Source organism: Rhipicephalus microplus, chromosome 9 (assembly GCF_043290135.1).
Source record: "Rhipicephalus microplus isolate Deutch F79 chromosome 9, USDA_Rmic, whole genome shotgun sequence".
In the NCBI taxonomy this organism is placed as follows: Eukaryota; Metazoa; Arthropoda; class Arachnida; order Ixodida; family Ixodidae; genus Rhipicephalus; species Rhipicephalus microplus.
The window spans coordinates 106,346,261-106,361,938 of NC_134708.1; the positions used below are offsets into that span (position 1 = coordinate 106,346,261).

The following is a 15,678-nucleotide window of genomic DNA, read 5'->3' on the forward strand; positions in this document are numbered from 1 at the left end:
AACCCCTGTCGTCACTTACACATGACAACATTAACGCAACTGATCATGCGGTGTGCTTCATACGTGCGTACATCTTTAATGAGTCCCTTTGCTGCAGCCCCAGAAAGTTATATTGTAAAATTATGCGTAACGAATAAAGCATGCGACTTTTCCCTCATTAATGCATGCGAGTCCATAAGAAATACACCAGGTTATTTCGAACAAAGTGATTAGCTCTTGCAAGTGATTCCTTGAAACGTATTGATGACATAAATAACGTTAAAACTGAATTTTCTCTCTCTCCGTACATGTTGATTTTTTTCACAGTCTATCGATTTCTTGCGAATGCAGAATGTTCTTTAATTCAAACGTGAAGACAAAACGTTCCTGTGCCGGCGTTACCACTCACAAATAAAGTGGGGGTAGGGGGGGGGGGGTGTTGGGATGGTATGCTGGCAGTGCAAACTATCAATCTTGCAGCATCGCGTGAAAGCGAGATCAGCTGTGATGCATTTTTACTCCACTGCGCCTTTCAGTGTAGTCATCCCGTGCTTACCGCAGGAACCAAATATCGGTCGCGTACAGCCCGACAATCTCTTCCAGTAGCTATGTTCAAGTTGCTATGTTTGTTTGTCTACCTAAAAACTAAACGTGTAATGCTCCTACAAGATATCGAGCAGTGCGATTATTCAGATAATGCAGCACGAGTAATACAAACAGCGCAATGACATACCTGAAAGCAGAGGTCTTTTCGTGCGCCTTCGCTGTCGGGAAGGCTTAAAAAGCGTCGGCACAGCGTCGCGTCTGAGCTTCTTTACGCCGCGTTCAAGAGCAAGTGGCTCAAACTGGTCTGGCGTGAAATGCTCCTGAAAGTGCAGTCATTTAAGCTGTATTAATGCATACGCACAAATATTTCTAACGGAGGTCACGTACTAGACGCGCGTTAGACGCGCGTTGTGTAGCGTTTCAACAAAAGCCGATAAATCAACTCACTTCACAAAGCCGCGTCGACGGCGTTGCACGGAAGTCCTCGCGTGAAATGTTTTGTAGCCACACTTCACGGCGTGCACTATTCCGGATGCCACGAGGTATGTTGTAGAGCGAGAAACCATCTTCTGTTTTGTTGCTGCAGCCTACAGCACAACAACCCGGCATTGTTCAAAAATTGGCAAGTACTTAACGTACTCAAGATCCACTGCGAAGCATGCTTGGCCGAGTGACTTCGCGCCAAATGGAACGCTCCTCTTCTACAGCTGGTGTCTTGTATACGATAAGGTCCCTAGTCTAGGGACCTTAGGGTACGATCTCGTCTTTCGTCGCGGCAAGAATCCAACTGGAACCATATGCACATGCGCACTCGTTTTGAACCTTTTGCTTTAAAATAAATATCACCACCATCCACTAATACCGTCACGTGCAACGAATTCACCTATCACAGACCTTGGATGGCAGAGAAAAAGAGGAGTAATCGAGAGAGTGAGGAGAACGGCTCGAGAACAATGAGTGACGCTACCTTGTTTCATCTATCTGGGTCATAAAGTTCCTAAAATTAACTAGAAGCATAGAGAAATTTTTTCTTTCTCTATGCTAGAGGGGACTCTGGCGCTGCGATTGCTCAGTGGACCATGGGAATTATGAGTAGTACACACATTGGTCTAGTCTTCGTACTTGCGGGCGACGAATCATACTTGCGGCTTCGTTCATTGCTGTGTTTCGGTTTTGTTTTGAAATAAAGATTCAAACCTTAGCCAGTTTGGTAAGGTAAGTCTAAAATAATGAGGTGGGGAAGCACAATCACTGAACACTTGCTGATTTTTGTAATGTGAAAAAGCAGCTCCAAGCCACACGAACACACACGGAGCAAAAATCAGGCCAGAAGTACGAAGTTTAAACAAATGTGTACTAACCATCATTCAAAAGCTCGCTGAAGCGCCGTGCGTTGCACCTACCATAGACACTAGCGCCAGAGTTCCCTCTAATGTATATTAAGAAGCTCTCAGGTCTGGGTAACACATCGGCGCGAAATGCAGCATGTTGCATTTCGCGACGGTTGCCGGCGGGCCGCGCTGACGGACGCTGGTCGCGCCTGCGTCAGACTCGCGTTTTGCTAACGTAGCGTCGCTGTGTCCATCATCCAGTCGCGTCAACGCTACGTTAGACTATAATGGGCCCTTCATGATGCGCTCACGGCTGTTTCGCTAGCTTCAAATATACCAAATTCGTTGTTACGTGACGTCAATAAAGGACGAAAGTATATGACTGGTGCAAACATGATAATCATGATATGCGTGTCATGTAACTACATGACTACATGCCACTCTCATGATGCGCTGGCGGCCGTTTCACTAGCTCCACTTATACCAAATTTGGTATCACGTGACGTGAATAGATGACGAAAGTAAACGACACATCCAAACATGGTAATCATGACACGTAAGTCATGTAAGACATCATTTACCTCCACCACGTCACAGTGTGGTGATTTTAAAGGGACGTATCAACCTTTCTTATTCGTGTTTCGCATATCATGGATTCCCACTGTACGTGGGATATGATATTTTTTTTTTTTGCTTGAACATACTGTGCCCAGACACTGAGTGCTTATTACCACCATGAGAATGCTCTATTCTGCGGGATTTATCTTTCTGAATGCGCCTGAGATGAGTGCCTAAAATGTTCTTTCCATGGCCGCCTTGGTAAAGGTGACAGGAATGGCTGTATGTTTTCCGCAGCTTTAAGAGCCGTCTGCATCGAAACGACAAATTGTAATGAAATAGGGAAACTGTAATTAAACAAGGAATCACGGCAGGTCAAGCAGTAAAATACAATATTGTGTAAATTGTGCACGCTAACGCCAATTATGTCATATATTTCCCGTTGTTACGCTTTGCGAAGTCAGGTTGACAATTCTAAAGTTCTTAACAGGAACGACACAGATACAGCATGTTTTACGCTGCAAAACACTCCGAAGGCAAATGTGCAGAATATTCTTGCTTTATGAAGTGCGACACTGCGTCGTAACTATGTATAATCTCCGCACCCGACAGTACTCTCTTGATGTCTGCTCTATGGGCGTGCTGGTAGCTTGTTTTTACTTTACTCTCAGCGTTTGAAGTGCAAAGTTTCTCTGGCACAACAATTGAAACAGCAATTAGAATTTTGATCCACCAGCACAGTGGCGTTCGAACCAATTCATAGAGGTCTGATGTTGACATTATCATGCGCGAAGCGCCACAGTCTTGCACCGCGTATAGCGCAAAAGCATACCACAAGTGATAGCCCCTAACATAAAGTCCTAATAGTAAAACTGTACGGCCATGCTGAAAGTAAAACAAAAAAGAAAAGCTTCCGCTACATGGAAATACGACCAACGAAGCGCATGGGCTCGCCGCGAAAGCCGAGTATTGTTTCCAATCCAATGAATGGGCTCTTATACGCTGGTACGTTAGCACTTTTCTGGGTCTCTGATAAGTCAATGATACTTACCGTTTGCTGCCTTTATGTTGCTCCGCGTTGTGCCTCTTCTGTGAGTGCAGATTGAAGCAGCATTATCACGCGCGATATTCCCACAAGGATGCGTTCATGCGCCTGCGCAGTGGGAAACAAGGTGAGCCAACGCTTCCGCGAGCAGACGACACTCCGCCGGCGCTCCAGTTTCCCATAATGCTTTGCGGCCAGCCTAGGTGACGCGCGCCCGTTTCTGGAAATAGAGTTACTGCATATGCTACCTTTGGGTAGCCTAAAGGTAGCATATACAGCAACTCTATCTGGAAAGATCAATTTCAATGGAGGTGAAAATGCTGTAGAACCGTGTGCGCAGATTTGGGTGCACTTCAAAGAACCCCAGGTGTTCAAAATTTCGAGAGCTCTCCACTACGGCGTCTCTCATTGTCATATGGTGCTTTTGGGACGTTAAACACCACGTATCAATCAACCGTGGCCTAAAGTAACACCAGAGAAAGGTGCGTGGTCATGACTTTTCTTTGGAGCGCCGGTCTTATGAGCGAGGTATATCTGGTACCGTCTGTGCTTCACTGAAATTGAAATTGAAATTGAAATTGAAATTTATTCCGCAACAACAAAATACATGTTACGAGGAGGGCAGGTAAAAGCTGTGAGAACAGCTTGAGAAGCCCTGACCCCCTAGTACACAGGGTAGCACAGAAAGACGTGCGGCTAAGGACAACCAAAATAAAAGTGTTTCACAATGTGCACTAAAAAAAGAAACAATGAAAGATTACAATGAAAGATCACCGAGGTAGTCGCTAGATCACTGTTCCTACGCTCTACTGTACATGCGCCTACTCTTGCTCGCACTCTCCTCTTTTACGCAGGGCTTCGGCCGCCTTTTCTCTTGCTCCCCCTCCCCCCCCCCCCCCGCCGCAAACTATCCTTTTTTACGCAGACGTTCGGTCGCCTTCTCTCCCCTCCTCCGCCCGTCAGCCTGCAACCCTACTCCCTCCTCCAGTTCCATTTCAATAGGCGCATGTGCTCGGTCGGCTTTCGTCATTCTAGCTTCACTCTCGTTCAGATGACCCCCGCAGGGGCGTCTGCGCAAGCAGGCGTTTGTTGTGTAGCGACACCACGGACCCGAGCGAACGGGGGGGGGGGGGGGTTCGACTCCTTCCCACACCTAGCCGTACGTGGCTTTGCCGTGTCCGGGGAACAGGGGATCCTGGGCGTTAGCCTATGCCGGTTGATTGGACCAATAAGGCCCCCGGCCGAGGCAACACACCCCTTTGGTCCCAGCTTCACGTAGACGGCACCCCTGGGCTGACCCACCCAGGGGAAATCGGCAGTCGCCTTTTCCTATCTTTCTCCTCTCTCATCTTCGTCTTTATCTCTTACTTTTTTATCTATCCTGTCATCTTCTATCTTCCGTTTATTTCAAAATTTTTTGGCGGCAGAGGTTAACCTTGTGTAGTTACCCAACCTTGGGTAGTTATATCTTTTAATAGCGGCGACGTATGATTGGAGCCTTCAAGTGTTCTACCTTGTAGCGTCCCCCTGTTGGGCTCGGTGGTGGGTGGTCACCATCGCCGCCGAACATCAAATGCTCCACATGGCGAAATCTTTGCCCCTTCTCAGTGATCGGTCCCTGAAAAGGAACCGCACCGGCGAAAGCTACAAACGAACCGGAACCGATTGTGACCACTTCCCACGCTTTCTTGTCATACACTCTCTGGCAGATAACGTCTCTGTTGCAGGACTGTTGGTTTCCCTTATAGCTAGAACCCTTGCTAGCCTAATAGGCAAAAAGTGCGACGCAAATAAACTGTCATCCGGTGATCTTGTTGTTGAAGTAAGCCAGAAACCGCACGCAAACACTCTCCTGAAACAGAAACAGTTTGCCCACCTGGGCGTGTCCATCACCCCCCACCGTAGTCTTAACACTGTTCAAGGCGTCATTTCACAACGTGATCTGATGCGAGAAACCGAAGCTGACCTCCTTGAAGGCTTTCGAGAGCAAGGCGTAGTCGCCATCCGTCGGATAACCATCAGGCGAAACAATGAAGAAGTGGCGACGCCCCATATAGTACTAACATTTAACCGATCCACCCTGCCCGAATCCGTGAAATCTGCGTTCCTTCACTGCAAAGTCCGCCCTTACATACCCAACCTTAGAAGATGCTACAAATGACAGAAATACGGACATGGGCCGAACACCTCTCGCAAAAAACAAACATGTGCAAAATGTGGTGATTATGAGCACCCAACCGAGAGCTGTACTTCCACGCAAACAGAGTGCCCTAACTGTCACGGGCCGCGCGCAGCGTACTCGCGGACATGGGAAACTTTCAAAAAGGGAAAGGAAATCATCCAGATAAAAGTAACGGAAAACATCACATTCTCTGAAGCCCGGAAGAAGGTCTCACTCTTCCCCGGAAGAACGTACGCTGACGCAGCGCGCCGGGGGTCCGGGCAGCGTCTAGCAATGGTGGGCACGCAGTACAGAAGCGAAAACCTTTATATTCAAGTGATAATCTTGGTAAAAACATGCCCACTTTGTTAACGTTTGATAAACCGGCGCGGGCACAAAGAGAAGTTCATTGCTCTGCGAGACGCTAAAATACAGCTGTCATATCATGATTATAAATAACACACAATAAATAAACATATAGGCAACAATATAGGAAGAATCGCAGAAGCGCAACTCCAAAAAAACGCACGCAACTACACATACAGCGCACAATTAACGTGACACGGCAGTACTCGCCTCAGCAGTTCACTCCGGCATGAACCAAAAAAAATTAAAATGTTGGCTACGTTTTTTTTTTTTTTTCGCGCTAATTTTTTCCTACGCACTATACATCACTCTTTCGCGAAAAACAGTAACAAGCAGTTACCGCAGCAAAAACAAAGCAATTTTAGGCATCATGCAATCCGTTAACAAGACAGGCGTGTTTACTCAAAGATAACGTCCTGTGTTACTTTGAGTAACAAAGAACGACTTTGTTATCAAAAATACAAATTCAGTGTGTTTCTTGCGAAAGTGGAACACTGCGTATTTTGTTTTAGTACAGCTAATAGTGAGCTGATTATTGGCAAATCATTCCAAAATGTTCGAGAAATTGGTCACGACGTCATTTTTGTAGCGCTGCTTAGCAGTTTCCTGTAAAAACTAAAACAGTGTCGTCCGCGTACATTAGTGCCCTTGACCTCTGTAGAGATGGCAGTACATCATTGATAAAGAGAGAGAACAATGTAGGACCTAATAATGAACCCTGCGGTACCCCGCATTTAATATAACAGTAAGATGAATTTATGATATTAGAGACTACCTTTTGTATGCGTGCCAATAAAACCCAGTAAAAAAAAAACTTCCGAGTTGCCTGCATGCCATTATAAGAACGCATTTTTTTTAATAAAAATGAGTAACTAATAGCATCGAATGCCTTCATTATGTCTAAAATACTGCTACTACTATGGTGTTTTCATGTAGCGCGGAATTAATATATTGTGTAAGTATCGATACAGCAGATGAACTGGACCTGTTGGCAACAAAACGGTGTATCTGGGGACCAAGTACATTCTCATCACATACGAAGTGCCTTAATTGCGATGAAATTATTTTTTCAAACGTAGTGTTAATACTATTCAGGACAGTTATTGGTCTGTAGCTGTCCGGAAGATTACGATCCCCAGATTTGTAAACTGGCACTGCCTTGGCCGTCTTAAGTATGTTAGGATAAGTTTTAGAAAATTTGCATGAATAAATATGTAACACAGCGTACCACACAAGACACCAGTGTTCTCCTTTGAAATCCTTGATGATATGGCGTCATCGCCAGTTGCCTTGTTTCTTGGTAACTTCTTAATAACTTGTTGGATATCATTCTCTGTCACATCACACAGCTAGAAATTACTAGAAACCGTTAATGTTATAATTAGTTTTGATTTGTTAATATTAGAATGAAACGTACAGCGAAAACAGTGGGCCCACACTTCTGCAACACTCACGGGCCGCTAAGTAAAACGGCCTTGACAGCAGACAGCAAATTCAAAACGGATTACACAAACACCATACGGGAAAGCCGGAACTGAAGCGGCAAATGCCCTCAAGTCTGGCAACCGAGTTATGCAAAGCCAAAAATAAACGTGCCGCTCTTCTCGCTAGACTAGTTAGTCTGGCATGGTCTACTAGAACTTCCATTCCAGTACACGTACACTCTTACGATAGCACTGGTCCGCAAGCCATAAACCCACGTTGCGCGCGGTAGTTGAGCGCATTCCTTCAGCGACACAAGAGGGAGTGCATCGGTATGAGCGGCAACTCGTCCGCAGCTGCTAAGCGACGCGCTCGAGCGGCAGCGGCGCTAGGCTGGCTTCTCGTGTGTCCTGCGTAGTTGCGCTCTCGAACCACCCATCCCCGAGGTGCACCAACAGAACACAATCACAGGAACAGCACGTCGCTTGCTCTTCAGGGTTCCCTTACAAGGAGATGTTTCTTATTTTTTAGGGGCGACGCTCCTTAGTATCGGGCCATGTCCCCCTATCCGTCGTCGCGTTAGACTGCGCTAGAGGCGCTGCCGTCTGCTGTCCACTGGGGGCGCTGCGGTGCGCGGGGGTCGCTTTCTCCCTGTTTCTTTGGCACCCGCCATGAACGACGGCGAAGAAAGGAAGGTGCTTGTGGCGGCTCATCTACAAGCGGAGCTTAGAGCTCGTAAAGCAGCCGCGGCACGGCGACGCAGGCAAATGAACCTGGAGGTGGTGAGGGCTCGCGAAGCTGCAGCGGCACGCCGAAGAAGGCAAGCGAACCCGGAGCTGAGAGCACGCGAAGCTGCAGCGGCACGGCGACGTAGGCTAATGAACCTGGAGGCAGTGAGGGCTCGCGAAGCTGCAGCTGCACGGCGACGCAGGCAAATGAACCCGAAGGCGGCGAGGGATCGCGAAGCTACAGCGGCACGGCGACGAAGGCAAGCGGATCCGGAGGCAGCGAGAGTACGAGAAGCGATTGCAAAACGTCGGAAGCGTTCGAAACCTGATGTTGGTGGTGCCGACGCTCGGTTTTTGCGTGATTTCCTCGGCTTCAATTTTGGTCTTTCGAGGACAAACGCCATTGATGTGTTGCAGCGAGAGTTTGCCGGCGGCGATAACGATCACAGTGAGTACTTGGTTTCGTTGCCTTTCTGCGGAGAAAAAAGAAATAGGGAGCTGGTATGAAGCCGGGTTTTTGACCGAGGCGGTGGGACACCGCTCAAGTAACACCGGAAAGGGGGCGTGGTCATGACTTTGCTTTCAAGCAACCGTGTTATGAGCGATGTTGTTCCGGTGCCGTCTGTGCTCCAACTGTGCATGCGCCTACTCTCGCTCGCACTCTCCTCCTTTACGCAGGCCATCGGTCGCCTCTTCTCTCGCTCACCCGCGCTGCAGCCTTGAACTATCTCTTTTTACGCAGGCGTTCGATCGCCTTCTCTCCACCGCCCGCGCTGCAGCCTGCTCCATTTCACATCAGCGCGTGTGCTCGGTCGGCTTCCCTCATTCTCGCTTCGCTCTCGTTCAGATGAGTGGAAACGTCAGCAGCGCCAATTGCAGTAGCATCCAGCCCCTGTCGAGATGGTCGCGGAGCAGCAGCAGCAGCGCAGGGCTCGCGATGCCGAACGCAAACGCCTGCGCAGGCGCGATCCTGAACTCCGGGCTAGGGAAGCGCAAGCGTCGGCGTCGAGCTGCAAACCCCGAGGTCCGAAACGCCGACGTCGAAGCCAAGCGTCGGCGTCGAGCTACCGCTTCCGCTACAGAGAGACAGCGCGAGTCGGCGGCTAGGGTAGCGAGGCTTTCGAGACAACAGCAGCGACCGGTAATCGACGGAGCGACCACACGATTCAAGCGAGACTTCCCCGACCACGTACGAACACAACGTAATGGTAACACAAACACTTAATACAAACCGCACATAACGGATACGCCGAGTGAATGGACACACGGAAGCTCAAATACTGTTATTGTGTACGCTAACAGAGGTTTCCCTCGTCCTAATTGGTGACAGGAGGTCCTAATTGGTGACAGAAGTGGGGTGGGGGAGGGGGGTGTGATCGCCACAACCGCCACCACCATGAATCTGCACCTGTCGGTGGTGACTTCGTTAAGCCATGCGAGAGCTTATTGGTTATCACGGCGTGCAAGGAGAGACAGTTACGGGTCGGCACTTTTCTTTTCATCTGTTATAACCACTTATATAAAAAAGAATTCAACGGGAGATTGTCAGGAATATGCATTGTGGTGAAAGTCATGCCTGGTGTATTTGAACTAATTTAACATAACCACTGAATTTTTCAAGGTGGGGGCTCTGTTAATCCTTTTCGTGGCGCCAACCCCCACTGTGCACGCGCTTATCCTGCCCCTCTCTCTTCTCTGGGAAAAAAACTTCTCCCTCCATGTCTACCACGGCCTCCTCTACTCGACGGAGCGCACGCCGGCGCCTACGACAGGTGGTGCGACTGCTGCTTACTCCGCTGGGGGCCCCACCAGCCACGGTAGTTTCGCGGTTGGTAGGTGTTGTGTAGAGCGCCATTCTGTGGGCGCGCCTCGTTCTTCTGCGCGACTCCGCGATGAGCGTCGACGTCAGCGCCGCGGAGAATAGAGCTCGGGCCGCTGCCGCGATACGAGAGCTGCGACGTGACGAACTTCGGGCCCGGAAAGCCGAAAGGATTCGTCAACGCCGGCAAGCAGACCCCGAACTCCGGGCTCGAGAAGCCGAATTGAAGCGCAAACGTCGAGCGGCAGATCTCGAGGCTCGGGCTCGACATGCCGAAAGGATTCGTCAACGCCGGCAAGCGGATCCCGAACTCCGGGCTCGGGAAGCCGAATCGAAACGCAAGCGTCGAGAGGCGAATCTCAAGGCGGTGCGGCAACGCGAAGCCGAATGGAAACGCAAACGTCGAGCGGCGGATTGCGAAGCGGCGAGGCAACGGGAGTCGGCGGCGAAACGTTTGGAGCAACTACTGCAACCCGGGACCGATGGCGCGGGCGCGCCGTTCGAGCGAGATTACCTCGACCGGAGTTTCGGCCACAGCTGCAGTTTGTGCGACCGGCTTTGGTTCGATAATAACCTGGCCAAGGTCGGCAGCATCCAGAACGAACAACACTGGAACGCGGTCGCCGGTGTGCTGCGACGAGAGCTCGGACCGGCGAGTAGCAACGACGGCAACCACGGTGAATTCATGGTGTGCTCAACTTGCAAGGAGGCGTTAACGTCGGGCAAGGCGCCCGTGATGAGTGTGATACATTCTCAATACATTCTCATTCGTGCTCCCAATAAATTACACCATCTAACACTCAAGCGGACCATCTCCCCGCTGCGTCTCGACCACTCATATGGTTTGCTTTAGTGGAAGATGGTGCAATTTTTCGTCGCGCACGCGGCGGTGTGTTGCGTACAAAACCCGCTTGCATTTTTGTCGGCTGTGAAAGGAAAGCGGCTATCGAACGGAGCCGCGCGAGTACGCCGGGCATCGTCGTGATCGCTACAGTGCGCCGCGAGGAGCTTCGCGTTCCGGCCCCCCAGAGTTTCGAGCACGGCAGCCGAGGAGTGCTGATAACGTGAAGGCTCAGCGCCGAGTTCGTGACTAATTTGGGAAGCGCCAACTCCGAGCTCCAGTGCCACTTCAATGGAATGCGAGTGCGCCGCGTTGTGCAGCGTGTGCCCCACGAAGTGGTCTGTTGTGTCATACGCTGGCGTTTACGACCCGGCGCTGCGTGTTTTGGCCAAGGCATTCGTCGCCGAACGTGGGCTGCGCTTGGGTGTGTTGCACGTGCGAGGACTTGCACCTGCGAGGTAAGGTGCAGTTGCTTGCGCCTGGCGTGATGCACGCAGCTTTGTAGCGCACTGCTACTCCATTCGATGCCGTAGAGGCAGCATAATCGCGTTGCGGTTAATCCGCGTACTTGATAACGGCGCGGCTGATATATTTCCGGAATTCCGGCCGCATAGGGGCGAAAGCTAGACGCCTGTGTGCTAGCTATGCGTTGTCAGTGCATGTTAAAGAATTACTGAAGCCCTCCTCTATGGCATCACGGTTCCGGCACGTAAGACCCCAAATAATGATTCCCATTTGCACAACAACAATGTGGACCTCGTAGGTGTGCGAGGCTATACAGTGAGGAAATTCTCTTATGCGTTTGCTTCTGCTAGCCCGTCAATGGAGAGTTTACATAGTTGTATATTGTACTATAGACATTTTGTATATAGTGTAATTTCTTATATGTATATTACTAGAGGCCGGATTTTCAGGCACTAAAAAAGCATCTTTTAGGCATCCTAGATAGGCAGGTACAATAGCGTTTTAGGCCTTCAAAAATCGGAAATATAGGCCCCAAAAAGTTTTAACTAAATTGAAAGAATTCAAAACAAAGACATGCACAATCTTTGTCTACAACAGGAAGCGCAAAATGTGAACTTTTATGACAGCACAAAAGTGCCAACAGTTGAGCATGGCACGCGTTTTGAACACGGTTCGCAGAATGCAATCTTTTATTTTATTCTCTTGCATGATGAGTCAACTGTACATGCACTATCGAATCAACATGCTTCTGTGTCTTTTTCTAAGCATCATGGCTGGGAAGTGAAGCACAAGGGTCGATAGCCTGACCGCTAAAGGACCAGAAGGCGGGGATGCCTAATATTAACCGTGTCTAATCATGTCAGGTCCATTTGTCTCTTGTCGGTGAACACATTAAAGAGCCCCTCACCCGGTTTGAACATTTTGAGTTGACAACTGTGATGCATGCACTGGATGCTCATGATTACGCCTGCCAAGATTTTCAATGCCACGCGTCTCACACAAATGTGAAATTTCAAACTGAGCGGCGCTTGCCCTCCTTGAGGGCGCACGCCCCAAGATGAAAGGTGAAAAGAGTGACTTTTTAACGAGGAATAGTCCTCTTACGTTGCTCCTTTACGTAAACATTGGTGTCCTGACGTCGCTCACCATACATTAGCTCTTAATCAGGTCCTGATAAATTGTGTGCTGTGTTCAGAAAATCAGACAAGAATGTCTCGTTTCTGGCCATATCCAGTAAAATAAAAGAGATGCGAGCGAGTTGCTACTGATCTATAACAACGTAAATGTAGCGTGAAAAAATGCGGACAAGAAAGGGTACATCACAAGCGCTTACTGACAACTGAAAGCTTTAATAAAACTTGAACCAAAAATATATAACACTTACACTAGATGCCCAACAAAATCCTGCACATGCGCATTGTCGGTAAAACAAAAGGCACTAATACAAACCAAGAACGCACCTCCTGCACCCCCCTCCCCATTGGTCTACCTTCTTTTTGGCCTTATCGGAGAAGTAAGTTGCACATCCTGCATGGCAATAGAATGGCTGTTCATTCCTTCGGACTTTTTAATTATCTTTATTAGGTTCAGCGACTTCTCTAGTGGTGTTCATTTGCTCATCACATTTTTTCTGGTTATCTAAAATTTCTTGCAACAATTTGACGGTCTTTGGACACGGATTCTCTTTGGCATCCCCCAAAAGTTAACAAAAGTAGTATAATGACAACCAACAGTTCATCACATTAGACCAACATCGTCGAAGGCATGACACATCAAGATTCTGTTGTCACTTTTGCAACATGCTGCCTAATGCTGCACACCCAACGTGCAAGTCTAGCAGCAGTGCTTTAGCCATGCTGTCCTGTTGACATGTTTCATGCCTTCTGATGTGATCGTCATCACGTGCGTTCTTAAGTTCGCCGGCGGTTGCTGACAACACCGCTATTCGTCAAAGATTGTCCAATACGGTGTCCGATGTCTTTTTGTAATAGTCATGCAGCTGGAGCGGTTACTGCCTGTGCTTACTTCTTTTAATGCAACAGCGTTAAAGAGCTCTTTTTGCAGAAATTTTGGCGTCAGTGACGGCATCATTGTTTGTGAGCAAAAAAACCTCTTGCTGTGACCAAAAAATGTATCAAGAGGCAAATAATAAAATAATTTATAAAGAATTCTGGGTCAGAGTGGGGATCAAACCTGGGTTGTTTGCGTGGCAAGCAGATGTTCTACCACACGGCCACGTGTCTGCTTGTGAATACAGAGAAAATAGCTTCCTCTGCTTGGAAATAGTCAAAATAACTTTCATGCTTAATATGCATTCTGTACCCCGCCGCGGTGGTCTAGTGGCTAAGGTACTCGGCTGCTGACCCGCAGGTCGCGAGTTCGTATTCCGGCTGCATTTCGGATGGAGGCGGAAATGTTGTAGGCCCGTGTGCTCAGATTTGGGTGCACGTTAAAGAACCCCAGGCGGTTCTGGAGCCCTCCACTACGGCGTCTCTCATAATCATATGGTGGTTTTGGGACGTTAAACCCCACACATCAATCAATATGCATTCTGTATACATTCTTCACAACACAAGAAGAAATATTGCAGTAATGTGCGGTACAAGCGCACATTGTCGTCACTTGTCATAACATGTGATTATCATAATGACTTCATTGTTTAAAGCCGCTCACCCACTACAAAAAGTGCACACATTGCTACGGTGATTCCTTTAAGTTCATGTAGCGAGTACATAGCAAGACTTTATGCACTATGTGTTCGAAGGACTGCATATCGCTATCGCATTCAACTCTTAAAGGCAAAAGTTAAGAGTCCCTTAACCTTTTTTGTCTGAGCCAAGAGATACGAGCTGGTTAGACGTATCTATTTTGAATTGTGTGCATATTGTGAACTTACCAGGTACGTTTACTTGCAATAAAACCTATTTCGATGTTCTTGTGTACAGTGGCTTGCGTGCTGGTGGTCAGCTTACCAGGCCCATCGACCTTACCTGCTCTCAAAGTGCAGTTTATGGTATGATGTAACACCAACACTCGTGCTTTATTACAGGCATTGGTTTCAAAATCAGATTAGATGCTGCATTGCAATGATGCACATGTGCACATAATAATTGAGGGTTATTAACGTTTTCCTGCAGGGTCAAGCAACACTTTAATATAGGTTATGGAGCTATGGGAGTGCTTGTAACATGTTTATTGCATATAACCAGCAATGAATTCAGTTATTGTCACGACATGACGCCCTTTATGAGATTGCTTACCAAAGCAATTGGAAGCTCAGGTAGGGCTGTGGGGTAAAAAAGTACCAGCAGATCCAACTGATTAGGGGAATTCATGTCATGCAATGCAGTCAGAATATCTGTCTATGCAATACTTTGAAAAATGTGTTGTTTTGTTGTTTGATGAGGTGAATCATCTGTGTACAGTGAATACTTGTGTGCAGATCAAGGGTTTATCAGATGTGTCAGCTATAATGGCACTTTATGGGTAACCTACTACTGTTAATGTAAGGTTGGCACTCTCATTACAGTACAGGCGTAAGTACTGTATTTATTCGCATAATCCTCGCACTTTTTTTGGTGGAAAACCGATGCAAAGTTGTGGGCGCGAGAATTGCGCTGGGAAAACTTTTTACGAAAACGTACAGAGCGAAAAAGAAAATGAAGCGGCCGCAAATCAGGATTCTCACACCAGCAACTAACAGCAAGCTTTGAGAAGTATTAATTAAAATTTACCTGAACAATAAAAGCAAAGGTTCAACACAGTGCAAGATTTATTTGAGACACAAAAAGTGCAAGCAAATAGTCGAGATGTAGAATACAAAGCTTGTGGGCGTTGCGGGCGTAGCGGTAGCATTTGTCACTCAACAGGAGCCCTCAAAAAGTAAGCGTAGGATGTCAGTTTTGGGCTGACGGCTATTTAACAGAATCTTTCGCAGTTTTCTTCTGAAGAAATAAAGTTCACTTATTTCTTCAGAACGGCAGGCCCAACGCGTCTTGGTGGCTTTCAGCTGCCGTCACCAATAGCGAACGCAACGCTCGTCGACTCTGACGTCGACGAGTTTTTGCCGCCGTCGACTCACGGCGGCTCTGTTGCCGTTTTTCGGTACATGATCAATCACTTTCAACTTTAAAGCAGCCGTGTAGCTTCAGTATCCCCTCATAACGTCACAAGATTACCGACACAACATACAAAACACGCCTCAACGCGCACTTGCCACTTTGGCTTAGATTAGATTAAATCTCTGTGCAATCATAGTACGCTTGATGCTTAACACATGGCACCAGATGGTGCGCGCTATCATCATCAACGGCTGGAACGAGCAGACGACATTATTGCAGCAATTTTCGGGGGTGCGATAATTACTCGAGGAAAAAAAATAATCATATTTTGTTGGGCGATGTGGGGGGTGCGAGAA

General features: G+C 48.0%; 1 protein-coding gene across 1 annotated transcript in view; it reads left to right on the plus strand.

Annotated features, from left to right (window-relative positions):
- Positions 1-9,690: 9,690 nt before the first annotated feature.
- Positions 9,691-15,678, plus strand: part of LOC119163111 (uncharacterized) — a 69,092-nt gene continuing 63,104 nt past the window's right edge. The window contains exon 1 of the mRNA XM_075874521.1: positions 9,691-10,695. Coding sequence (XP_075730636.1) covers positions 10,029-10,695 — 667 coding nt within the window. The 5' untranslated portion in view covers positions 9,691-10,028. The remainder of the gene's footprint in view (positions 10,696-15,678) is intronic.